The sequence below is a fragment of the Corapipo altera genome, unplaced genomic scaffold, assembly GCF_003945725.1.
Source record: "Corapipo altera isolate COAL_440 unplaced genomic scaffold, ASM394572v1 1, whole genome shotgun sequence".
In the NCBI taxonomy this organism is placed as follows: Eukaryota; Metazoa; Chordata; class Aves; order Passeriformes; family Pipridae; genus Corapipo; species Corapipo altera.
The window spans coordinates 18,901,770-18,929,129 of record NW_020884873.1 but is presented as its reverse complement, the minus strand read 5'-3'; the positions used below and the strand labels follow the sequence as shown (position 1 = coordinate 18,929,129).

The following is a 27,360-nucleotide window of genomic DNA, read 5'->3' as shown; positions in this document are numbered from 1 at the left end:
GAGTCAACAAATCCTTCCCTTTGATCTGTCACTTTGTACATTCCACATTTCACAGATCCCTACTACCACGATTCCCTCCAGTCAGAGTGTGTTGTCGCTGTTCCCTGCCCTCCCTTCCGTTCCTTAGCATTCCTGGTACTCGCTGTGTGTAAGAGAGATCCTGTGAGAACACTTTCTCCAGAAGAGAAGATAGAGAAAGAAGAACAAATAGTTTATTAGCCAAGAAGGAGGCTCCAGGCACCACAGATGTAAGATTTGCCAAACCTCACAAGATCATTAGTTTTATTTATTTCCCATTCTGTATTGTGTATTATTTCAATCTCTTCGAGGGCAATAGCAATGAAATTGAAATACATCCATGGAAACACTTCCAATTAACACAAGGTCAGAAAAACGACATTAGAGACCTCCACAGCACATAAAGAATAAAAACACCCAACACTTTCCTATACTACCCTTCTCCTCAGAAACAGCCTCAGCAAACAGGCAGGCAGTGCAACTTTGTCTTAAAGGTCATCAATCTTTTGGCTGTGTTTTACCAAGAACATAGAAGAAGGTATCAGTGTCTAGCACCCTGTGCAAAGACTACACCACCTGTAAGCTACATGCACAAATCTACAGATTTCAATTCAGGCTGAAGCATAAAGCTATAAAATACTGAAGATTCAAAGCCACAGAGGGCTCTGAAGAACAAATTCCGTACCTTCAGTTGTGAAGAAACAAGATTCAGGATGGGAGCGGATCCAGGCGTGGAGAAAGACATACAGCAATTGACAGCACTTTATTATATGAACTTTACTGTTATTATTGTATTGTTTCATTGTATCCACACTACACAGTGCACAGCCTGGGCACGCCCGGGCTTGCCACGAGTTTGCCTGCTCCCTGCTTCCCCGCTCCCCTCTCTGATAGGCTGCAGAAGCTGCAGAGAGGAGACAGTTACCATTCGCCCTTTCCTTCTCCGGTTCCTCCCACGTTCCTCCCCCTTTTGCCTGTGTCCCTACCCCGATTTGTTCCCCCGTTTGTTCTGTCTCATGCACCACCCCATGTTCTAGCCCTTTCCCCACCTGAATTCACAAAAACCCCTGCACATCTCAATAAAGCATTCCACTTGCACCTCTAAGTTGTGTCTGGGCCCGTCTGTGCTGTGTCATGGCCCCATTCCCCCCTCGGACCGTGGCATTCAGTTGCACCAGAAACACAACACAAGGTAGATCCACCACTGAAAAATACATGTACTGTAGGGTCAGTGTACCAGCATTATTCAGTGAAATGTTTTAACCTCACTGTGACTTCAGCACAGGCTCCAGTACACCAAGTAGCAAGAGAGATAATGACTGCAGCAAGAAGGGAACAAAAAACAACAAGTAAAACCAAAACAAAGATGTTTTTAAACCACTAGGGTGCTATTTCTTCTCCACATGTCCAACACAAAATTGATGGGACACCCTGCTGTCCAGGATCCTTTAATAGGCAAATTGGAACATTGTCTAGTGCTTTTCTGAGCCCTCATGGCCTCTTATGGTCAAGTTTCAGCCTTGAAAACTACCAAAAAAGATGCCCCTTACACTCACATGGAGGTCTTATCCCCCAGACCCACGTCCTTTGTTTAAATAAGCAATTACCTCAAACTACCCTGAAGCCAAAGTGAACAGAACGGAGGTGTTAATAAAAGGCATGTGCCTGACTCAGCAACTGGATCATGGTAATTACAACCTTCACAGGTTCCCTGTTCCCAAACCTAAGATGAAACAGGTAAAGAAAATCAGAGATTTTCAGATTTCGTTCTGCACAGGCAACTGAGAAACCATCTTCCCCTTCAAGGAAACCCTCTGACAGGCAGACAGATAAAAGGAAGAGATCATCTACTTTGGAAGATAGCTGTTTGCAGTATCTCTTAGAGCTGCTCACAGAAGGCTGGTAACCTGTCTCCTACCCTTCCTACAGAGGCCAGGGTGATGTCAGAAAATCCTTGAAGCCGATTCCAGTTTCCAGTGCTGTCAGTGTTATGCTCCAGATAGATAGTTGACTGGCCACATGGCAGTCAGTATTCAGTTCACTGCTCTGCAAAGTGCTGCAGAAATAGATGACCAGTAACAGCAAAACTCCAAGCAGAAATAACCCTGGCTTAGTCTCTTCCCCAAAATGTGTTTTTAATCAAGGATTCAATCAGTTTGCTTTCAACGCTGATCTCATGAGAGTTGTTTTAACCCTTACCCTTCCCATCCCTTCTCCCTCTTCTTGGCTATCTTCATGTTTTGAAGATCCTCATGTTTTATCTTCATGTAAAAGCTTTGCTGAGCTTTTACACAACAATCCTGTCCAGCACTGTCTGGAGGGACAATGTTAGGAGAACATAAAAATACTTTCTGAGCATGTGCACCTCACAGGAAGAACCAGGCAAGGACTGCCATCCCACCAAAGGACAAAGATAGTGTTTGGGCCCCAGAAAGAGGGGCTGGGTCAGGAACTGCAGTACCACTTTTACAGTATTAGTATAACTCATAATAGTCTGGTTTGCAGCAACGGAGTAGCTTCTAAAATAAGGAAGTCGGAGAGGCCAGAGGGCAGCAAGCAAAAGACAGAAGCTTTGCATGTCACTCTAGAGGATGGTGTCTGGGTGGCCTGTGAGGGAGGCCTTTCAAGAACAGAACACCTTTTTTTTGCTTTAATGTTTAGTAACCATCTTGAAAAGTTGTGATGTTGTCAAAATATTTATAATTCATTCTTATATTTCCTTCCAATAATTTCTATGTCTTTCCTGCCACACAGCTGTGCCCATGTTCACCATATTCTTCCTAAGTCCTCAATAGGGATTGCAGCTTCAGATTTGTCCAGGATCACAGAATCACATAATCATGGCTTAGGTTGGAAGGGACCTTAAAGATCATATAGTTCCAACCTCCCTGCCATGGGCAGGGACACCTTCCACTAAATCAGGTTGCTTAAAGGCCCATCCAGCCTGGCCTTGAACACTTCCAGGACCTGGAACTGGTTTTCATCCCTAGCTGGTTCCTCAGAAATGAAGGTTTGGTTATTCCATCAGCATCTGCACAGCTTTGCATTTATCATTGCAGAACTTTCTGGAGCAGAGAGAGATGGTAATTTCCTGTGAAGGAGGTACACTGGCTAAGAGTATGTTCTTTTTTTAATACCAGAATCATCTGGTTCATGGTTTTGGCTTCCTGAAACACACAAAAATATCCATTTGAATAGAAATGAGAGGAGGCCCCTGACACTGCTTCTTTTGCTGAAAATTTCAAAATAGTATTCAAAAAGTTGAGAAAAAAAACCCACAAAACAAAACAAAATAAATGTGTAGCCAGTTGTAGCAATAAAATACTCTGGAGTGTGACTTTTCAAATTTCTCAGACTTCTTCAAAAAGTTAGCATGTCACAAGGAAAACAAGCACTTCAAATAAGAGAATTATTTTAATTGAAATACTACTTTTCCATCAAAAAAACGTTCAGAGGTTTTTCTGCAACTTAACTGAATAGAAGTTGCTTTTGGCCAGAGTCAGTCCAATACATATGCTTACATATGTAGGCCTCTTTCCTAGGGCCTACACTTAAGTACTGTAACAAATCAGCATCAACAGCTCTTCAGGTTACATATCACTGAGACAAAACCCCAGCAAGCAGGATAGACAAATAAGTCTTAACCAGTGCTTCTTCCAGGATAATAGTCACACTTCCATAATACGAATATCTTCATTATTTCCCTTTTGGTGCATTTCTCTAAGTGAAATTATACTAATAACTTGCCTTCGTGGGACAATTTACCAGTAGAAGCCATACTAATTGAGAAGTCCTCAGCTTGAAGTCTCTTGCTGACCTTCTGTCATCCCTTTAGAAAACCTCCACTACCTTTCACTTCACCTCCACATCTGTACTTGTCCCAGAGACAGCAACTGAGGTGGGACACAGCACCCAATGCAAGAGCAGAAACGTAGCAGACAACATCCCAGGGGCTTGAGACATGGTCTTCACCTTGCATACTTTTTTATCCATTTTAACCCTGGATGCATAGCAAGCCAAGTCAAACATCAACCTCCCATAACATCCTTCTCCTGCTGTTGGGCTCTGCAGAAAGATTCAATAGTCCTCAAGGCCCCCCTCTCCTGGGTGCCTCCACTCTGATGCTAGAACTGACATCTAATATCCCCCAAATCTATTTTTGCCCACTGATCCCCAGTTCTGTTCTCCATGGTTTTCACTTTGCCCCTTTACATGTGCCACTATGTCTCTGAGGGTTTCTCCTAAACCGTGTTCTGACCTTCACATGGGTCCATCTATTTGGCACTTGAGCGTCTTCTGAAGGCTTCCTTGTGATGCCCTCTCTGCTGCAGCAGCCCTCGGGGAATATGCACACTTCTTCAGGGACAAGTCACCACTGCATCTGGCTCTTTGATACAAGGAGGCCTGACTATGGACACACAGCCTATGCAGGACCTCTGGAATGCAATGCCAACAGAACGACAGCACTTCTGCAGCAGAGAGGAGACCTTGCTGTGATGCGGGCTTGTCCTCACTTGAGCCTGCTTGGGGTTGGTCATTGCAGTCTCCCTCTCTACTAGAAGAAGCAAAGGTGGTTTTGAGCAGGGGTCTGACTTTTCAGCACTCTGAATTGCCTCCTGGAGGAGTCAGTCTCGTTATTGGTCACAGGTTTGACCTTATAAATTTTGCCTCCCCTTTTCCTGGAATCCCAGGCTCTGAGCCTGCTCAAAAGAACTGGGGCCAAGTAGCAGCCCAGTGAAGCTTTATGCTAAACTCCCCCTGATCTGTAAGTTTTTGCTTAGATGTCCTGTTTTCCTCAGTTTCCCTCATCATCCACATCCTCTACCTCTTCCCACAGGCAATGCACAAAAAAGGCAAAGGTTCCCCTTTCTGGAGCAGGATCTGAAAACATCTAATCTTTCACTCACATTTCCATCATTTCAGATCCTAACTGAAGTGACGGGAACTTTCTTCTTCCCTCACCTAGCCCTTTCACTGCCCTCTGTCAGAATTATTCAGCTCTCTGAAGCATTACCAGATACACTGTGTAGGAAAGACATGGCAGAAGAAATTAAATAGTATTGTTAGGTATCTATAATTACCCCAAGTCATTTTTTTCCACAGTGCAGCAATTTCAAATCTCTCACAGCACTCTCTTTGGAAAGCAGATGTTGACCGTGTCAGCTGTGTGCTAAGAATGCATTTTCATGAGTTGCGTTTCTTGGAGTTTGCAAAGTGGTGGTGGTGGAGGGGGATGCTCCTGGAAAATTCCACCCATGCAGGCACAGAGCAGGCTTCTCAGCCCTCTCTCTCTGTCATGGCACAAACTGGGCCCCCTCCCCTCAAGCAAAGGAAATTTCTTCTACATTCCTGTCCATAGGAAGGCAGGCAGGGCTGCTGGGGGAAGAACATATCTGGCAGAGGGAGGATTTCTCCCAAAGGGGGCTGTGCTGCTCACCCTCCAGAGCAACACACAGACAGAGATGCAACAATGAAAATAAAAAAGTTGGTGGATGTCTCTGCTGTCAGTTCCTCTCTAGCTCCCTCCAATTTGGTCTGTCCCATCCCCCAGTCAACAACTACAACAACCAGGCTCCCAGCATGTCAATCAGACTACTGTTCTACATCTTCTAAAGGAACCCACTGTTTCTTGATATTAAATCTAAAGGCACTGTTGCTCTACCCCTTGCCTCCCCATTACTCTTTAATTACACTCACTTGGATTGTCCTAAAGAAGTCCTTCCTTTTCTTATTGATCATTCCCTTCAAACACTTGCAGAAAATTATCATATTCCCTATCTGGCAAAAATATATAGTTGGGAAAAATCTACCCTCAGCAACCAGGCAAGGGTCCAGTAAGACACAAGCTAGCCAGAGAAAACTAGTTTTAACTAAAGTTCAAGTAGCATTGCACAATAAACCCTGGGAATACTTCAGAGTGTTTATCTGAGACAGGGGATTTCTTAACGGAGAAAGTTTTTAGTGCCGATTTCACTAGACTGTACTCTTTTAATCTTTATTTGTAAGACAGTGTCTCCATTAGTCCCAGGCTGGAGCAAGGTGTCTGGGCAATGAGCAGGAAAATACATACACACACAGGACTTATTGTGAGACTGAAACAGGACACAGAGCATGGATGAGAACAACTGTTCAGAGACACAGAGAGTTCTCTATGAGTCTGTTCCTCAGCCTTCCCAAAAGCCAAGACCTCAAACAGCAGTAAGAAAAGGAACAGGGCATGAAGCTTGTGGAAACTACAAATGCAGGCTGATCTCTACACAGGACAAGCTCGAGGAAAGTAGCCGTCCACAGGTAGCCCCTGTCAAAGGCAGAAAAGCTACAGAAATGAGATGCTGCCATAATCCCAGCAGTCTTTACAAAGTAAACATAATTTAAGGCAGCAATACAAAGAACTTTGGCCTCGGTGAAAATGAGCACACATCTAAGCAGGAAAGCAAACAGCTTCCACTTCTAAAAAAAGAACAAAAGTAAAGCACTTGCCGGAAAGAAGTGACCTGAGCAATCCTGAATTCTTAAAACACCCAGATGGTGCTTAGAGCAAACAGTTAAACTCAGCGTGCAGGAGCTAATCTCTGGCAGCAGACTGCAGAAAGGACTGTTTCTATTATTTCCAGATCTCCCAGCTTGGACAGTGAGATTGTCGTATGACACCGCTTAGACTGGAAAACTTGCAGCACCCCTCTGCTGTCCAGTGCTGCACCCAATATAAGTTGATTTACCAGCAAAGACTATTTCTTCTCAAAACCCACAGGATTACATAAATCAGGATGGATCTACTGGGACAACAAAAGGATCTGCAATGCCTATTAGCATTAACATTGTATTGTGCACAGTTTCTCCAGTCTCATAAGTGTCAGTGCTGCATGCTCCAACATTGATCAAAATGATGTTCTGATGTTGTGCAAAAAATGATTTTTCAAAGCAAGGTCTGAGCAATACAGAAAAAAAATTTTAAAAAATAAAATAAAGGTATTGCTTCAATCTAAACCCAGGTTTGTTTGTTTTTTAGAATTTTCCACTAATCAAACTCAGCCATTCAACACACACACAAAAAAATGTTCTTTATGAGACATAATTAATAAAAGTGATGGAAATTTGGATCCAAACACGCATCTACAAAGACACTTCAAGTACTCACTACCAAAGGAATTTCAATTAAAAAAAATCCCAGTCCCAAAGGCTAGACCTCTCTCATAAGAGGTGACAGAGACCACAGTTTAAACCTCCATTCTGACTCAAACAGAAGTGATTTAAATGCAGTTTTCCCATTGCCTAGTAGTCTGTCCTCATTGTTTGACAAATAAGGCTCTGGGATCTGGGGGAAGATGCTGCCATTTCCTCCTCCACATCACCTCTTGAATGGTATCGAAAGGCTTTTGTGAGTCTACATAAAACACCAAGATGTCAGTTTTCACTTACAGCAATAAAACTTCCAAAATAAATCCTCCGTATCCGGCCAAAATTAATTAATATTTTCATTGATCCTAAACTATGTTTTTTCACAGACTCATTTTTAACTCCCACCATATTTCTGAGGCCTCAGGCATTATCATCTGGAAAGGGAATGACATAGGCCTTATCACTCCTAGTATTTAATGATCTGTGTCATTTTCCCCAAAAACAGACTTTGTGGACAAAATTGGTCAGAGTCTAATTAAAAATTCCTCATCTCCTTCTGTTTGAGACTCCTCTTTTTTACCTTACATGGCTATGCAGCGCTATTTTGCATCATTAAACAGCCTAACCCCATTCCACCACACGAGCAGCTGAATAGTTACTCATAGTGAAATGTTGCCTCTATGTTAATTTTGCAAAGTGCTTAGGATCTTTCTCGAAGGAAGGAACAACAGAAATGTAAGTCATTATCCTGTACAGGAACTGAGGAAATAAACCTAAGGGAAACAAGCACCAGAAACTGTCACACGAAATGCAGACCAAGTTGAAAGCTTAAACAGGAACAAGAAAAAGGCTGTCAAACAACCTTCCAGGCTTGGCATGGTGGGAGACATTGCAGAATGCAGCTAGCCCAGCAGAAGGAAATTAAATAAGACTGGCAAACTTCTGACTCAGCAGAAGAACAGCACAACTCCAAGTACATTTTAGAAGTAAACCCAGGTCAGTAAATGCCAGGTCCTTTCACAAGGAAGAAAGGCCAAAGGATGGTGACAGAAACTCAGACACCACTACAAGGCAACAAAAGAGTGAGTGCTGGAATCTAATGTTACCACAGGCAATCTGAAAAAATTACGGACTTGGGAAAAACACAGTTCAGACAGAAGGAAAACAAATGATATTGAACATATTGTACGCTCAAATCGATGACACTGAACGCATGCCAGAGTTCATGAGCAGTGAGAATAACTCAAGCACAGAGTAGCTCCAGTGATAACCACAGTTTTAACACTAAAATGCCTTTGAAAAGCAGCAGAGAAGTTAACATGTAACAGTTCAGAGAAAACCACAGGGGAAAAGACTTTCCTGGTCTAGTGAAAAATACTGTCAAGATGCAGGTCAGCATCAAGCCAAGTAAACCACGTACAGTCAGGGTTCAAACCCAAAGGAAGGACTGTGTAAGAACAAGCACAGAAATGCCGGCTAGAACCAACACCAGAGGAGAGAAAAAACCAAGCCAAAGACACAATGAACAAGCTATTTCTTACTGAAAAAAAGTCTGAGCAATTTCATATTAAGAAAAACTTATTTCAAATTCATTCAGAAGACAATGAGGCCAGACTTTTACTCCAGGAAAAGCAAACTGCCAAAATCCTAGCAAAATCAAATGGAGAAAAGAATGAGGAGGAAGAGAAAGAAAAAGGCATTAGAGAGAAAAACAGCGTCCTATGAATATGCATCGCCTCCCTTCTCTCAAGCCACATAGAAGGAAAACAGAGCCTCCAGTTAATAACATTCAGATAATGTAAAAATAGAAAAAGCAAAGGATTCACAGGCCAAGCAAAGATGTCGTTGACATGAGACAGTCTCAAGCAAATGCAACTGAACAGATGAAAACACACCCTCAGGCACTGGGGGACACATTCACTCACTGTGAGTCTCCTTCAGCAGAAGCTGTGCTAGTGCTTTTTCCAGACTCAGTTTGGTTGGCTGCTTGCTTTCTCTGCCCTCATCTCTTCATGCATTTCAGATCTTAAAGGTGCCCAAATTCCCATATTTTCCTCAACTGCCTTTTCGTGGCACAGACTGGCCACCAAAAAAACCAGGAAATAAACTTCCTCTTCCAATGGCACTGGGACAACCTGTGTGGCTTCTCAGTGCCAAAGACTCCCTGAAGTGATTTCCACTATACAACAGGGCACAAAGTGAAAGTGGCTATGCTGTGTATCTATCCAGTGTAGAAGGAGACACAATCAGTTCCTGTCACTCCTAAGTGGCGCACAGATGGAGCAATTACTATTGGGCTGATAAACAGTCATAGAATCATAGAGTATCAGAATGACCTGAGTTGGAAGGGACGTACAAGGATCACTGAAGTCCAGTTCCTGGCCCTGCACAGGACCATCCCCAAGAGTCACACCATGTGCCTGAGAGCATTGTCCAAATACTTCTCAAACTCTAGCAGGCTTGGTGCTGTGACCACTTCCCTGGGGAGCCTGTACCAGTGCCCAACTACACTCTGGGTGAAGAGCCTTTTTCTAATATCCTCCCCTGACACAGCTTCATGCCATTCTCTCATGTGGTGTCACTGGTCAAGAGGAGAAGAAATCAGCGCCTGCTGATCTTCTCACGCTTCCCCTTGTGAGGAAGAGTTGGACTCAATGATCCTTGTGGGCCCCTTCCAACTCAGAATACTCAGTGATTCTGTGAAGCTGTAGGCTGACATGAGGTCTCCACTCAGTCTCCTCCATGCTGAACAAGCCAAGTGACTGCAGCTACTTGAGTCAGTTCACTTGTACATGGAATATGGGGAAAAAGGTCATTCTTGTGCTCAGACGGAAATTAGAGAAGAGTTTTGGCCTGAAGTAAAGGCAAGGAAGGGGATTCTTAAATGTCAGCATCTATCACTTAGATTTTTCGCAATTACATGCTTTGCTTAAAAATGGCAATAAACAAAATGAAAGCTTTAGAAAATTTCAGTTTCACATTAGTTGTTTTAATTAAAGCTGGTCTATGTTACAAAATGGCTTTACTACATTTACATGACATATTTTTCTTTCTGGGTCCAAAAAACATTTTGTGTGGACTCAAAAAGAAATATGAATTGGTTTTCATTCACCAAAAATTACAAAACAATAGTTACAATTCCTTTTTTTTCTTTATTTTTTCATTTCTAACTAAATCAAACAAATCTTCTTGGGTTTTTCTGAGGATGTTGTGGACTGATCAGGGATGATAGAATGGAGGGATGTATCCCTGCTCCTGTGTTGTGATAGGAATATGTAATTACCAGACTCATGCTTGAAAGCTCATCTTCCCACAGCAGCTCAGCTATCACCTGAATTAAGATGTGGATGTTTATTGTCAACATGCTGGGATGAGACATTCCCACAATCAATGAAATGCTCATGATTCAAGGGACACAGATACACAGCAGCATCTGACATGTCATGGAAACCTCCAAGCTGCTGGAAAGCAGGAGGGGTTTGGACCAGAAGCAATGTGGCTCTGGCACTAGCGCACCAGCCCCGCTCATGCTGCATTGCAAGATGTGTCCTTACCACAGGTTTTTTGGTTCTCTGTAAAGTTAGGATTATTCCCTCAGATGTTAAGACGACTGGAAATTTTCCAGCAGCACTGGGTATTTTTGAGCTGTTGCACATTCTCAGCTGCAGCCCTCCAAGCAGGCAAAAGCACCTTTACTGCTTTTCCCTGTCTGCCCTTCACACTCTTGATGAGGCTCCCATAAGCCTGCACAAAGCTGGTTATAATTCTCCTGCTGCCTATCAAAGCCTTCACAAGAGTTAGGCAGTTGGTGTGTAAAGACTGCTGCCTACCATGCTGACTAATGTTGTCTGATTGTTCCCTTGTACTCCCCCGTTGGTCCATCTGTACCCATCTGCTGCCTTTTGTCTTCTAATTAAAGTGTAACCACTTTGGGGTAGGAGACACCTTTCTTGTTAGTGTTCACTCAGCTCCCTGCAGAGCCGAGTCCCAAATCCATAACTGGGTGCTGGGGACAGCAATGATGATGTGTAACTGCATTGACATGTGGCAAAGGGAAACAGTGGCACCTCTCACTGTGTGGCACGAGCGAGTCAGCTGAAAGAAAGTCCCAGACTAGAGCTCTCATCCAGAATACAGTCAAGGTAAGAGCAGCCTTCTCCTGTGGCTGGATGTTATCACATTAGTACACTGGGCACAATCCCCAGGGCTCCCCTGTCCAAGGAGTCAGGTTGGCAAACCCCAGTAAAGGTCAGATGGCTACTATCACCCTCATCAGCTACACCAGCATAGGAGTCTGTAACTACAGCCCAGGTTTAATAAAGATCTCCAGATATTCCAATATCTGATTTGCATAAGAAGACAAGGTCTCTCCAAGAAGCTGTCACTGTTTTAATGTAAGAATTCCCTTCGGTAGCCAAGGAGTAGGGTCTGGTGGAAAAGAGCCAGAGTATTTTACTGCAGGCTCATGAATCATATAAATACACTCCAAAATTCAAGCAAAGAAAGTCAGGGACCGCTTCAGCAAGAGGCAAAGAGAGTGAACAGCTTATACTGACATAATATACAGTGGTTAGGAGAAGACACCCTTTGGTGGTCAAAGAGCTAGACTAGCTTATTATTGCAGGATGCAGTAATCCATCAGACACTGTTTGACCAGTATGTCCAGCAGACTTACATAGGAGGCTTCTTCAGAAAGATTATTCCATTTATCATCTGATAAGGAAAGCTTAGTGTGGCACTCACATCTGCCCTTCTCCTTAGGAGTCAGAGTAAGATCACCATGGCCATAATTAGCCACAAATACATACAGTTACATCCTGGACAATTATGAGAAGTCAGGCCAAATCCTGACAGTGGGTGCAGCATAGGTGCACAAATAAAGCCATCTGGTTGTCTGATTGAATCAGGGTCATCAACAGACCCATCAGATGTGACCTAAATCAGGTTTCTAAGGGACACTCATTTGGGAGTGAGGTATCCATAAAATATGTATTCTTTGATGCAAGCCTGCTGTCTAATGAGAAGTAAGGCATTTGGCAAATTGTGGTCTCTTAGAAAAATGTCCAGAAAGAACACTTTGAGGGGGGAAACACAAGTAACAGACTCCCATTTTAATTTCAGCCATATGTGCTTAAACCCAGAACAGTCCATCTGCCCTAAATGAAGCTATATCCTTCTAAAAACTGATTCTATGGGAACAAAATCAGTCACTAACTCTGAGTAGGTTTAAACAAGCTCCTATGCCATTTCTCCTCAGGGACAATGAGTCATGAATCCCCATGTACACAGCGAAATTAGCAAAACAAGACTGATTGGCAAAAACAATCCAATCTTGTCTCACTGTAAAAGGAGTCAGTGGAATAAAAAATCATTTCCTCTTTGGACATGCAGACAAGATGCCAAAACTCCACACACAGAGCAGAACCTGATCAAAGGCAGTAAATTCTACCCCATAAAGGCAAACATACCTGTGCATACACGTGTAAATAATCAGAAAGGCTTGCTTAGGTGGGCACCAGACAACACGAGGAAGAAACTGTCTCACGCAATCTAGTCATCTTTCCAAAGGCAGGGGAGAGCCTTCAGAGAAGGCTTGGATTTGTACAGCTGTGATTTTCACCTTATAGCCCTACATTCTTGTTCCTGTTTTATTTTTAAAGAGCCTTCTTAAGAAGGCTTTTCTTCTTTAAGAAAGTGAAATAAAAAAATCTAAATGCTTCCTTATGCTAAGCAATATAACAGATACACAATTCATTTTGGTTCTTCATGGAGTAGTGAGTGCCACATGGACCCTTACTAAAAGGCAAGAATACTGACCAGGTTTTCAGTCCCCTTCCCCCTCTTCCCTGTTATTTTTGCCACTGGAACACTGAAGCACACAAAGAAATTACACTGAATATTTCTTTTGGTGCACAGAAAGACTTGAGATCAGGCCCCAAGGCTTCATCATCATCAAATGGTACAGCCTCTTCAGCATCTCTGTGGTGTTCATCAGCTCTCCAAAGCCACAGACTTTGGGACATGACAAGTACCTCCATAAGGGCTTTTGTTTGCAGCCATCCACAACAGCCTTTGTGTGCCAACTGCCTGCTCATATAAAAGGTACATGGTAGAAGCTTGCAGAAATTATATCCTTACTGGACCAGGCTTGAAGTTTTTGCTGATCAGCTTGTCCATAACCCAGGTTTTCCTTCCTATCATATAAGCAGTTTTTTGTGAGACACTCTTCAGGTTCACCTTGCTCATCTAATCACAGAAATGTAGGCTGGCAGAGAACCACAAGAGATCACTTACTGCATACACCAGCTCTGAGGCAGGACAAGATAGACTGAGATCCCACACTGTTGGATATTTTTCTATGTGTCCTCCAGCAAATGAGCCTCTACCAGCAAATGAGCCTCACCATGCCTCACCATGCCAACAATTAGACAGCTCCCTACATATCTAACTGAAATCTTTCTGCTTGGAAATTTAGCAAGATGTCTCTTCTTCTTTCTGCCTACTGTGGGCATGAAAAGCAACTGACCATAATGTCCTTTTTTTAACAGTTATTTAGGTATCCAAAGATACCTTTCCTCTTTTTTCTAGATAAAAGAAATCTTTATTTTTCATTTTTCTCTTCTAAATCCTTCTTTCCTTTCTGCAGGTCCCTCTCACACCCTAAGCATGGATGGGCATAACACTGCTCTGTCCCAAGCTAGGGACAGGGTCACACAAGCTTACAAACTCACACGGACTATGATCAAGGCTGAACACATTTCTGGAAAGCCCATGAGGTAGAGAGTAGTAGCACCATTTTCCACCCTGTTGCAGCATTAGGAAGTCCTGGGAGTCTACAGTCACTGAGGTAGCTGACAGTGTGTCAGAGCAAATGGCCCCATTCCCAGGGAGCACTAATGTGTGTGATGGTGTAAGGGTACAGGCTAAGAGCAGCCTAAGTTTGCAGTCATGTCCACACTGATGGCTAGAGGAAGCAGAACAGATGCTGCTAATTGATTTTCAAGAGTTCAAAAGTCAAATGCTGATAATTACAGGAGCAGCAGCAGGCAAACATTTTATCTGCCGAGGGGAGTGAAGGTTGATAGGGGCAGAGGATTAGCATATGCAGCAGAGAAAATGAATATTTCAACATAAAAGTTTCCCATCTGTCCTCTAAGATGGCTTGTAGTGGCACCCTGACCAAACCCATCACCTGGGGCTCTGCTCATCCAGATAGGAAGAGGAGTTAATGGAGCAATGGTTAATAGAGCAAGGAGTTAATGGTAAGAGATGGAGGGAGCTTGCAAATATAAGGGCTCTGTGGGATGGCACAAGAAGTTGGCATCATGAGCCTCACGGAAAGGTGCTCTGAATTCCCAGTGACACGCCTAAGAGAAGAGGCAGAGAAGCAGCAGCAAAAGGAGAGGCTGAGCACAACCTACTGATAGTGATGTAAAACTAACTAGAAATTAAAGTGGAGAAAGAATCGCAGAGGGGGCCTCAGTGATCATAACATTTATGCCATCCCCAGGTTTGCTGGGGGGGAAGTAAGGAAGCAGATAGGAGAAGCTGGGAGCTAATGGGACAGGACTGCTGTGCACTGACTCAGTAGAGAAAGAGGATGTGAACAAGAGCTGAAGATAGCAGCACTTGCTAGCTCTCATGAAGGGATCATGAACCCAGAAATAAGTCCTCATCATATGAGGGATTATAGGAGAGCAGAGGAGAAAGGCAACTAGCGAAGAAAAATCCTGGGTGAAAACTCTTCCCACACAAAACATCACAACCCACCAACACAAAACCTTGCATAGTACCAAGCCTCTGGCTCACCCTGTAAGACCTCTGGCCCCAGCTCATCACTGCATTGAGGCATGGCCCTTCGCGGGGCATAAGGATAGACCCCCTTCACCAACTCCATCTGCATACCTGCACCTCTATGATAAATGGGGCATCTAGGCACCCAAAGCACATCTAGGCTGCCTGGCCAGTGAAGCAACAAGCTCTGCTAACTAGCTGATTAAAAGTAGTGAGGGAAGGCATGCAACCTGCTGCCCCAAAGGAGCAGAGAACAGAGAATTGAAGAAAAGGCATCACATTTGCTTCTCATGAGTAATCATTATTTGTGGTTAAAACAGCAGAAGAGCTCAGGTTACTGCCCCTTTGCAGAAAATGGTTTCTCTACTTGAGAAATTCTTTCATGATTGTCAGCCCTGGAAGATTTCAGCTTGTCGGAAGGACCTGTGAGGGGATTTATCATCATCAGAGTCTGGGGTCAGCTGCAGCTCTTCTGGAAAAGGAATTCCTGTTCTGAAATAACTGATGAGGTTTTGAGATATTTATTCCCAAATTGGGATGAAAAATCAAAATCGCAAAAGATTTCACAGACCTGAAATCCTGAAACAACTCAAACACTGTCTGCATATTTGCTGCTCAGAAAATGGAAGACTTCACACCTGGTTTAAAATGTATTGTTACATCTGTACTCCATGACACATATCTATTTGCCATCTTTCAAGAATCAACTGCACCAAGCTGTACAGAGCTGCAAATTGTGTTACTAAATCCAGAGGAGACTAATAAAAACAATCAGAACACTAGAAAACATGACCTACCAAGAGAGTCTGAACAAATTCTTGTTTAATCTACAGCAGAGATTACTGGGAGACAACATGATAGAAGCCTTCAAACCCACATAGGGAAGATAAGAAGGGGAAGAAAATAAACAATTCTCTATGTCCATTAGGGAGATGCCAAGTATTAATAGGCTTAAACTGAAGCCAGGGAAATCTAGGTTAGATGTCAGAAAAACCTAGCAGGCTAAGGAGAAAGAAGTTCTGGAAGAGATTGACTCAGGATTTCATGGGGTTTCTAGCATTGAAGGTCTTTCAGAACAGGTGACACAAACATCTGTCAGGAATAATTTAGTCTAGTTGAACCCTCCCTTGGGCACAGGGAAGTACTAAATGACCTCTTGATGTTCCTTCTAGGCACAGCATCTGATTATGGATAAAAGTGTGCAGCAATGTAGGTGAAGACTGAGCTCTAGTGAATGCACACAACTGAACCAAATTAGTGTTTCCCATGCAGCCTTTCATCTGTTGACTCCTACTGCCTGAGTGTTTGCCTAAAAGTTGCCAGGACAAAGCATCTTCCTAATTTACATAAAATTAGTGAGAATTTGGACAATCTTACAGCAATGCACTTATAAAGGTAGTGGGATTATGTGCTAATAATATATGAATAATTTCTGGCTTGTATTATGGCATTGCCTGGGAGCTGTTGTTAAGGGCCAGCACTCTGTTTTGCCTGACTCTCTGCAAACATGGAACAAAACTATGATCTTTGTCACAATCTCTTTTTTCACACTTATATTTTAATGTTTGCATTTCTGCTGGATGGAAAAAAAATTAGGAAAAAGAGCATGAGGTTCCAGGTATGAAAGGTTTTTGTCTGTGACAGAACATGTTGGAGATGACTTCTGTGTTTTCTAGGAAGAACCTGCCAGCATAAAATTCAACCTGCTCAGAGCTGGATTAAAATAATCTGATCTTCTCATTGAGACACCCACTTCAAGATAAAGCATTTGTGTCCATTGTGCTTTTCTTAGGACTATTACCATAGTTCATCATAGCCTCATTTCAGTCCAGCCTCAACTTATACTAAATGAAGAACTGATTTGGTTTAATGGATGCCAAGTAGTCCCCATGGATAGTAAGGCTCAGGCAGGGCCCAAGTCTAAACTCATCACTCCAGATCACCAGGATCCCTTCCATTAATTGTTTGGTTCATCTGAGAGACCAAGGATACACTCTCAGAGATCGAACAATCCCACAATCCCCACTTACCACTCATGGAAGCCACCAAGCCCTCGCTAAGGATGCAACAGGGTAATGCATGTGACAGGCAAGAAAAAACAGGACTGTATTTAGCTGTGAGACTGCAAAGCATTCCAACAACAGATTTCCCATAGCCAGCCCTGCTAATAATAATCCCTAGCAGGATTCATGCTGCTACTGCCTTATTTTCCTGCTCTGACAGTGGAGTTTTCTCCTGAGAGAACAAATCTAGTGCCAGCTAGGAACAAATCTTCTTGGACTTTGCCTAGTAGGCTTTAGTGAAGTTGACTTATGGACAGAGCCTGACAAGAGGTCTCTGCAGCCTGAGCTTTGCATGCCTAACGCCTGTGCAGTATCCAGACAGTGTGGCTCCAACTATGTCCAAGAGCTGTCCACACATGCTGATGCCGTGCCATATGTTTCCTCGCACTCCTGCCCCACTAAGACCTCCTCTAACTCTGCCAGACCATACGCTCTCATCTGGTCCACACAGTGCCAAGACCATGAGGTAGACAGATCCTCCTGGAAGCCAGGCACAAGCTGGGGCCTTTCACCTTCTTCCCAAACTCCTGCAACTACTGGGAGACCTTAATGCCTGCTGGGCACTAATGGCTCTTTTGCCTCCTTCAAAAGTTGTTCCTCCAGCCCTCTTCTGAACACACTTCTCCTGACAGCTTCCTGTTTCATTCTCATTTCACCGTTAATTTCTTCTTTTCTTTCACCGTGCAGGCCACTTGAAACTCCATGCAGAGAACAAGCAGCCAAGGAGAGAAGACTTTCTGTGCCTGGTGGGACAAAGGGGCATTTTTCTAGGCCATATGCATGATCACATCCAGACCAAGTTCTGCTTCATATCTGTCAGTGTTCTGCTGAATTCTCAGTGCTTTTTCTCTGACTTCTCACCCCCATCACTTTTTTATATCTCATTTTCCTAGCCCTCAAACTACCCCCTCTGCTTCAACTGAAACCCTTCAGGAGAGCTTGTTCTGAACCTGGACCACTGACATTTATGTGGGAGGTGAAACAAACCAAAACCTCACACTAATTCGGAAATCCGCACCATTTCTAAAATGGTGCTTTGGGTTACATGCAAAATATTCCAAAATATGTAAATTTGGATCTTTGAACAACTCGATATGATCTCATGTTCACATCCTACTTAATGCACCATCCCATTGCAGGTGACACTGGCCAGATATATCAAGCACAGTTAACACTGGCATATATTACTAAGTGTGGCTGTAGCTCAATCATAGCTGTTTAGCACACAGAACTTCACTGCCTCCAAGCCATACAGAGAAATATTTTCTGTCTCTGCCATTCAAGCTCATGGTACAGAGGAGGTCTCTCCTCTGAAAGGCTGTAAAAACCTTACAGAAAGGAAGCTGATGAATTTTTTATGCATGCTAATGGAAGGATGTAATGGCATCCTGCATGGAGATGACAGCAGCCTGGGTATTGGAGATACCAGTGGTCCAGGATGCAAGAAGCAGATTGCCAGCCCTTAATAAGAACTACAGAAGGGTGGAGGGGATTATTCGCCTGGAGCCTTCCTCCATCCTCTTCCCTGACACAGTTTGAGAATTACCAAACATTTCCTACCCTCTCCCACTTCCTCTCCTTGGTCAAAAGGATGATGACCAGCTTGGGATGCATCTGGTATCCGTCCTCACTGAACGACAAATTCCTGCCTTCAAAGGTGACATTGATCAGGTACCTGTAGGAAAGAGAAAAGAGAAAGGAGACCATTAATGCTTGGGAACCAAACTCAAACAAGAACCTGCCTCCCTTCTGCAACTTACATCAGGAGAGTAGGAGCACAGTGCAAACATTGGAAAACCTAAGAGGAAGGGAGTCAGAGAAACAGGACAATTACTCCAGGAATTGGGACAATCAGGCAAGGCAAGGCAACTGCCCCCATTTTGTGACTGTAATAGGGAAGCGATGTACTATGTTGGCTCTCAAGGAATTCCTGAAAGAACTCTAAGAGTCTCACTCACACACACACATATACACACACGCATACAGACACACACACACACACACACATTCCCATAGTCCCACCTCTTACCTCAAAGGGCAGAGGAATCCATAGCAATCAGCTGTGTAAACACACTCCACAGCCTACACTTCACTCACTCTCCAAAGGAGACTTTGCAGGCTGTTTGAGGACAGTGATGGCCTACAGGTGAAGCAGTGGAGACAGCCTCCCTCCAGCCCAATTATCAAGGTAATGATTAAGGAAGCTGTGGAGAGCAGAAGAAGGAGCAGCACACCTACAGGAAGCTCTATCCCTATCAGAGCCAGCACACTTTATGGGGCCCAAAGTGATCCTATGAAGAAGCTTAGGAATAGGGACAAGGATGTTGAGAGAGCCCAGTGAGAGTTCTTTTCCTAGGGACAGAGTCATGCCTTACACACAGTAAGATCAAATTAAAGGGTGATCAGCCCTGCAGCCAACATTAACGATTCTCTTTGTCTGGAAAGGCCCCTTCATTTCTGCACAAGGCACTCCCCTTTAGGGCATCTCATGTCAGCTGTACAAATGGACTATTAAACAGTCCAGGCTTCAATCTCATTTATCCTAAAGCCTCTTTTATTGAGCTCTGGCAGTAGGGAAGACCTTTAGGTGGACTGAGATTACAGCTACACTGATTTCAAGACCTTGCTGCATCATGAGAGCATGTTAAAGTGATGTTGCTGTAAATAAGAATTGGGGCTATTGTTTCCTTAACTGTCAGACCATCCAGAAAGACACTGTGCGGAAGAGGAGGAGGCAAATACACATTTCATAGTTCAGTGGTTTATATGACATCTCCGTGGCACTCTGACAGTTTCCCCTGTTCATATATTTCACTTCAATTCACAATCTTGTTGCATGAAGTAGATTTTACCTTTATAAACCTGCTCTGGCACCAGTAGCATCACATCACTGTGAGAGACAGAGGTGACCGAGCTGCCTGCAGGGCTAGCCCCAGGACTCTTCCCTCCCCTACTTCGCAGAGTTCTATAAATTACACAAGCAACATTTCTATTATAGACGTGAGAGGTTCTTCTGCTCTATTACACCATGACATCGGGAAACATTTCCTAATATTCAGCTTCAATTTGTCCCTTCTGAACTCAATTTGAACCAATTTCAAGAAAATAAAAAAGGGGGGAAAAGTCTGATTTTTTCAGTAGGTTTCAGTCTGCTCGCAGAGACCTCCCTGCTAATCTAATGAAAGCATTAGTATCAGGGAAACTTCTTCAAACAAATAAAAAAGCAGGTCATGATTTCCACTTCTTTCTTTTTCAAATGTTTTGTTCTAACTCCATTAATCAACCAAACTCATTCACTAATTCCCCAATGCCAAGTGCAATCAGCAATTATGTTTATTTCTAAAGGAAATTCCACACTTGCTCCGTGTTGTGACCTTCAAGGGACGTGCACAGCTTTGGAAACACAGCCATAAGGGAGCCCAGCATGAAAGATTTGTAACAGGATGATATTCAAAGGCAGACTACTGGTTATTTTCCAAAAACCAGAGCCTTTCAGCACCCAAACACTGAGAGTACCCCGAAACATCTTCCACGTGGAAAATCTGAGCCATGCAATTCTTTGTAATGGTGTAAAACATCCCATCTCAGCACTTCACATGCTCTTTTTCTGGCATTTCTTTCCCAGCTGCATGCATTGCTCTGGTACTGAGGAATGCCACACAGAGATCATCACCAGGCATGTGCACCCTAGAATACCTAGTTAGGGATCTGGTGGTGGGAAGATTCTTCCAGTGGACCAAGATTACAACTACACTCACTTCATGACTTCTCTGCACTGGCCACCAGAGTAAAGACAAAGAAAGGCTCCAAGAAGATGAGGATGGCATTAGTCTGATGGGAGCTGTAGTTTTATAAGTCAGTGAGTAAGCAGTGCCAATACCTAATTAAACAAACACCAATATTAAACCGTTTTCAGCCCTCTTTCCCCTCACATCCAAGAATGACTCCATTATGGGAATCTCCTTTGCACAGCCTGACAAGGAGAGTTCACAGAAATCAGCAACAGATATGAGACAAGAGGGTGTCATTTCTGTTCATTTTCCACCAGAAAGATTAGAATCACTAATAATAATCAAGGAGGGATCATCGACAACTCCAATCCTTGGAGCTATCTTGAGATTCGCCTTTAAAGAAGCACTAAAATCCCTTGCTTTCCACCTTAATGACTGAAATTAGTCTACAAAATAACTCTTCAGAGGGTTTTCTCTAGAACTCATTAGCAATATGTTTACAAAAGTTTGCAGGGGGAGTGCAGAAGTGGCTTTCCCTCAGCTTTCCCTGTACACCTGCACCTTTTTGATCCCGCCACCCAACACAGGGATATAGGCAGAAAGCAGCGCACAGGGATCTGCGGGGCTTGCTTGGGTGTGCTGAGCCTATGTGATAAAGCATCATGGCTTGAAGGACTCCCTGGCAGACCAAGTCAGCAACATGCTGCAAGGCAGCCACACTCGAGTGGCTCTGCCCTTCATCATTACTGCAGCAATAGTCATCCCCTTCAGCAGCACTGGTGCCCTCCTACGCCAGCACTACTGCTGCCTGCTCTGGCCAGGGGAATTTGTTTCCTCCCTACAGGTTACACGCACCTCAGTCCCTAAACAGGCAACCAGGGGGCTGAGAGACTCCATGACATGTCTGAACTGAGCCACCAGCTGTAATAGAGGCACAGTGTGAGGGCAGCAGTGTGAGGCAAACCAGGATGAAACTGTGCCTGTAAAGGTCTTAATCCATGAATCCCTGGATGTTTGGAATTCCAAGATGGAGAGACGTAAAGACAAAGAGGGCACGGTGGGGGCAGACACAGGCAATTTAATTTAATTTCCTAGAAGCATCTTTCTGCAAAAGATTTTGCTTATGTGGGAATTTCTGGAGCTGCTTGGTGCAAGGACAGAAGGGTTGAGCCCTTCACCAGCCCAGTGGAGATGCAGCAGACACAATGCCCAAACTCAAACATGTGGGAGCAAAACATACACATAACATTCCACAACACTGTGGAAACAGGCTGACATTGTGAGCCCTGTGGTATAGACAAGCAGGCAGGAACAAAAAGAAGGGACATGCCCTTGGGCACAAAGAAAATCAAACTCAGGGGACCCCAGTCCCCATCCTGTGCTCTGAGGTAACATCACCCATCCTAGATGTAAGGCTGTCAGCCCTGCAAGTTAATGGAGAGTGTTTCGAAGCCTGGTTGGAATAGGAAATAGAGCATTAAAACCATATCAGATGGCCAATTTAGGACCAGCAGAGAGATGATGACATTTTAAATGGTTTCAGCCAGGGATGGAGAAAACCTGAAGAGGCAAAAGTGGCAGGCACAGGGGGCTTGAGGGAACACAGAAAGGGTGCTAACAGAATTTTTCTCTGCTCCAGAGACAGATGAAGGAGATGCACTTGAAATTAGCTCTAACCACTCCTAATTCTGCCTTCAGTGCCTTGCAGGGAATCAGCTCCTCCTGAGCCTGCTGACTGGATGGGCAAATTTGGACATTGCATCGGTTCAGTCCGTCACACTCCCTGCCTCACACGTGTGCACCACACACACACACTCTCCCCTGTGTCCTGTCAGTGCTTGTTATGCTTCAATGAGACAAACAGCCTGTCTGAAATAGCGTGATTATCCTAACATCAACTGCTTCCCTGAATAAGGCAGACCATATAAGTAAAACAGCCTCTCCACAGTCAGCACTGGGGAGTAATCTCAGCAGCCCAGCACACAAGGGAAAAACAGAGTTTAGGTGGAGGGTGGAGAAGGAAAAGCTGTGAGATACCTCTGACAGAGTAGATTTTCAGGGTAAAAGGCAGATGGAGTGTGAAGCAGGATAAATGGATAGGGATGCAGACCACCATCATCCTGTTGGGAAACTCACTGTAATGGAAAACACTGAGGCAAATCAAAAGAGCAGTGAGATGAAGGCAGTGAAAGGCCTTTACCCCACAGAAATAGCCTTTTTTTCCCCCTAGAGACAGCATTAAAAACTCACTAGCCAGAGGTATCAGGGAACAGGCATAGCTGCCTTCCCAGATTGACTTCATGCCCAGGAAAGAGCAAAAAAAGGCACATTCCTTTATTTCAGTACAAGTGCCCACAGGTCCAAACCATGTTCCCTCGCTCAGCACCAGCAAGACCTACCCAGCCTGGCCTGATACAAACAGCCTGAGCAAAGTACATCTGCCCAGCCTTCCAGCAGGTCCTTCCCCCCCGCCTCAAGCCTGCTCCTGCATAAGGATGGACAGAAAGACCAGTGGACTCAAAGGACAGGGAAAAGGGAGTTTAGGACCAGTATAGCTATCTACAAATGGGAATTCTGACCTTCAAGTGGCAAGTGATTGACAGATAAAGATTTAACCAGCACTAGCTATGCTGTTAATACCTTCTGCTCTCATCTGAGAGACTGAAATAGTGTAAATTTTTAACAAGAAAACTGCCCTTCAACTTCTGATTTAAACCTCCATTCTCCAAACCCATGGAAAGCTTAAAATAATATAGATATTATTTCTCCGTACCCTTGCTCAAAAATTCCGTGACTGTCTCTGCCTTAGAGGACAGCCAACACTTGCTCAACAACCATCCAGAGCCAGCTGTGTGTGTATGAGGTCTCTTGAGTTAAGACAGTCTCCACAGGATACTAAAAGCCAATTGCTCAATCCAAAAAAAGGTGAGAACAGGCTCTGCCTGGTTTTCAATCAAATTTTGCCATGGACTGTACTGCCCCTGGCTAAGCCTTTCAGAGGTTCTCCCATTGCTCATTGCTCTGCATTGTCTCTCCCACTGCTGTGCTGCCAGTGGCCTGGTGGAGTTGTGAAAGCAGGCACATCTGGTTGTGTCTGTGTAACATCTGTCTGGTGTCAGGTACAATTTAGAGTGAAAGGACTCCATGCAAAGGGCATGTGTGCAGCTGATTTTATGTAACAAGAGGCATGGACTCTGTTCTCTCTGCTATTATGAAGAGCAAAACCAAAACGAGATAGGAAAAAACCAGAAGCAATCATTAACTATGAAAATTAAATCTTAAAGGATTATACGAGGGGTATCTCACTCATCTTCACTTGTTTCTTTCTGTTTCACTGTCAGTGTTACCATTGAATACACGGAGATGAACAGCAAGAAAGAAAGCACAAGTAGAAAAGAGACCAGCCAAATTCCACATTGTGCAGGCATCCAGCACCAGAAAATCTGCCCAGGCTATAGTCTAAATTACTACTGGGAACCAATCTGACCAGTAGCCTTAGAGAAATGCCCAGAGCTCAAGATTGTGTTCATTAAGCAAAAAGAAGATCATCTAGACTAAGAAATATCCCTCAGGCTAAAAGATAACAGAAATATAAGAAATTAATTTGGTTTGCCTCTGCTGTCCACACCTTTTTAGAAGACAAGAGGGCAGCTACTGGGCTGGAATAAATCAGTGATATTCATCTGACATCAATGTAGTGATACTGCTCAATCCGCTGAGATTGGTCCCTCACCTCTAGGAAGATGAATTTTCTTGGTGTTTGATTCTGACCTCTGAAATAACCATTTCTGGTGGAAGATGAATTTCTACTGAACTGTCCTTGCTGTTTCTCCATCATATTCAGCAAAGTTGTTTTGAAAGCAATGTGTATGTGTGCTAAGACTTCCAAGTGACAGTTCCTATATACAGTGGAAGGATGAAACTTTTCCATCACTCTCTCTGTTAATCATAAAAAAAATGGTACTTCCACTTTATTTCCCATTTCTTCTATTTATCTACCATGAATTTGTCATTTCAGGAAGACTTTGAGATGACAGTTCCTAGGGACTGACGATATATCTATCCTTAGAGGATGTAGGGAGCCACAGCAATGGCAGGGCTGCTTTCCTACACACATTGCTTGATCCTAATGAGACAGGACCATTACCAAGAATGAGAAGCAAAGTTCACTTTCCACATCCTGAGCAGTCTCCAGCCTCACTCCTGAAAATGTAAGAGGAAACTCATCACTGCAGTACAGGGTTTTGAATCCAGACAGATATCCCTCAGACAGCAGACAGAGGAGGGGGACTCATTGTGCAGGGTCACCAAATTACCCCTCAGTGGGGAACATGGGGTCATCTCCAACCTGGGGCAGAAATGGCAGTAGTAACACCTAGGTAAAAGACTGCTTGTCCAGCTGCTTCAGTAAGCTTCAGAGTTTTCACAATAACATTTTCCTCCATGTATATAATATCATCTAGGCTCTGATCTCCCATTTGCTATTCATCCTATTCCGTCACTGCCTTTAATAGAAATTGGATCATTCGGGTCTAGTGGCATTGCACACTCCCTTTACCAGGGTGCTGCTGACAGTACCAAGGCTAGACTGTGAGACCTAGATCACTTGTAGGAAACATAAATATACGTTAGAATGAGGTGACCTGTTTATGGAAAAAAGGGAAAAATAAGTCTTCATTTTGCCCCATCCGCTATGCTGGTCATAGCAATATCTTGAAAACTCAATCAAAGCCAAATTTGTCTCATGTATACAGACTAACCTGTTTTCACAAAGGCCAGAACCATGAAAAATTATCCACCAAAACAATTTTTTAAGTGGGAAAGAGAGATAAGAATTTGGCACAACATTTTCTTAGGAAGAAGTCAACATTTTGTCAGAAAGAAAAATAAACATAAGATCTAAAAGCTGTAGTAACATTGGACAGAAGATGAAGCTTCTGGCACCATTATGCTCCCACACAGTCTAGTCTGTTGCATGACACCTTTCATGCCCTCTTTTTGTGGACAAGATCCCCAATTAAAACATATATGTAATGTGCCACATTGAGAGAATCCTACAAGGAAAAGTACCACCTCAACAGACAAAGGAATATCACTAAAGATTTAGTTCAAGTTTTGTGAAGGAGAAATAGGAATATAAAATTCCCATGCTCCTAATCACAAGAGACAGCAAATAGTATTTCCATGTCAAAATATTCTGTTTTAAACCCAAAATATTTAATTTACAAGTATTGATTTCTTCCAAAATTATGTCCTTTTTTTGGTATTTTTTCTTTTTCCCTGGAAAAATGACATAGTCCTAAGTAGCTAGAGAATATATCTTCACATCTTGTGGCCTCACTGGAAATAAAACCGATATAAGGGAAAGTGTTTTAAGAGCAGACTCTGGTTAAAGCTGGAAATACTTATAAATGTCATAGGAAATCAGGTTTTTTTCAGAAAGGTTTTTTTAACCATAAAAGCTTTGATAAAAACAAACGTACTTCTGAATTGACTCATCAAACCTTTAAGTAACAGAAAATAGCTAATAGAAAATTAGCTTTAAGGTCAAAATTGTTACAGTGACCACATAAAATAAAATTCAGTCCAAAATTAGATCAAACTGCAAAGCTTTAAAGAGTTAAAAAATTCTTGCCAACTACTTTAATAAAGTATTATTTTTTATTGCTGCATCTTTACATCCTTCCTTATTCATTAGGAACAGATAACATATCAGTTTTCTCCAAAGTAAAACTAGTTTTCAAGGTATTTCTCCCACTTGAAAGGACTAAAATTCAGCTTATATGGGGCACTAAAATCATGGAAAATTACATTTGTCAGAACTACCAACAGCGGGTCATAATTATGTCTTGGCACCAGTTAACAGGTCACTGATGAAAGCCATACCACTAGGATAGGACAAATACCGAAGGGTTAGGAGATGTCCTTCAGATCTATTTATCTGTCTTAGGGCACAATCATACAATCATTGATAGGAGAAGCAGTCACAGAACAGAAATCAAAAGAGGCTCTTCACAGTGTTTTTTCACCCAGGATGATGTCTTTCAAGCTATGGCAATTTGCAGAACTGTAAAAAAGTATTCCACTTGAACTACTGTCCCTATGCAGTGAATTTAATCCCACTGACAGCAGTCTTACTTTTCTTAATTATTTTTGTACATCCCCTTGAAACCTCCCACATGGCTGCAGACCACAACTTAAAAAACTGGCCAAGTAGATGTGCATGTCAAAAACCTCTTTGGTCTTCTGAAGGTGGCTGGTGTGCTGGTGTGGAGTCAGCTGACAGGGCATCTTGGTATTTACCCATTTACTTGGAGCTCATTCCAGCTTCTGTCCTGGGAGTCAAGACTAGCAAACAGGTGAACACATCAGTTTTTTTGTAGAGGTTTCAGGACATTTTTGCTTCTGGAAAACCACTCAAATCTGCCAGAAAGGTCTGTCTCACTGCTGCCAGAAGCCAGGCAAGGCTAAACCAGTTGGAGAAACTGAAATAAATCCCTTTAGTACATTTTCAGAAACAGCAGACTAACTTAACTTTTTTGACCCAAGGAGAAATCACAAGCGATTTTGGGGTTATTCAAAGTTTATCAAGTGTTGAAAGCATTTGCACATTTGCAAGGGCAGCAAATTCACAG

General features: G+C 43.2%; 1 protein-coding gene across 5 annotated transcripts in view; it reads right to left on the bottom strand.

Moving 5' to 3' along the window:
• GRIN2B (glutamate ionotropic receptor NMDA type subunit 2B) overlaps positions 1-27,360 on the bottom strand; it is a 212,570-nt gene that overhangs the window by 61,487 nt on the left and 123,723 nt on the right. For all 5 annotated transcript variants that reach the window (XM_027664313.1, XM_027664321.1, XM_027664305.1 and 2 more), the window contains one exon: positions 18,555-18,669. In XM_027664313.1, coding sequence (XP_027520114.1) covers positions 18,555-18,669 — 115 coding nt within the window. The remainder of the gene's footprint in view (positions 1-18,554; positions 18,670-27,360) is intronic.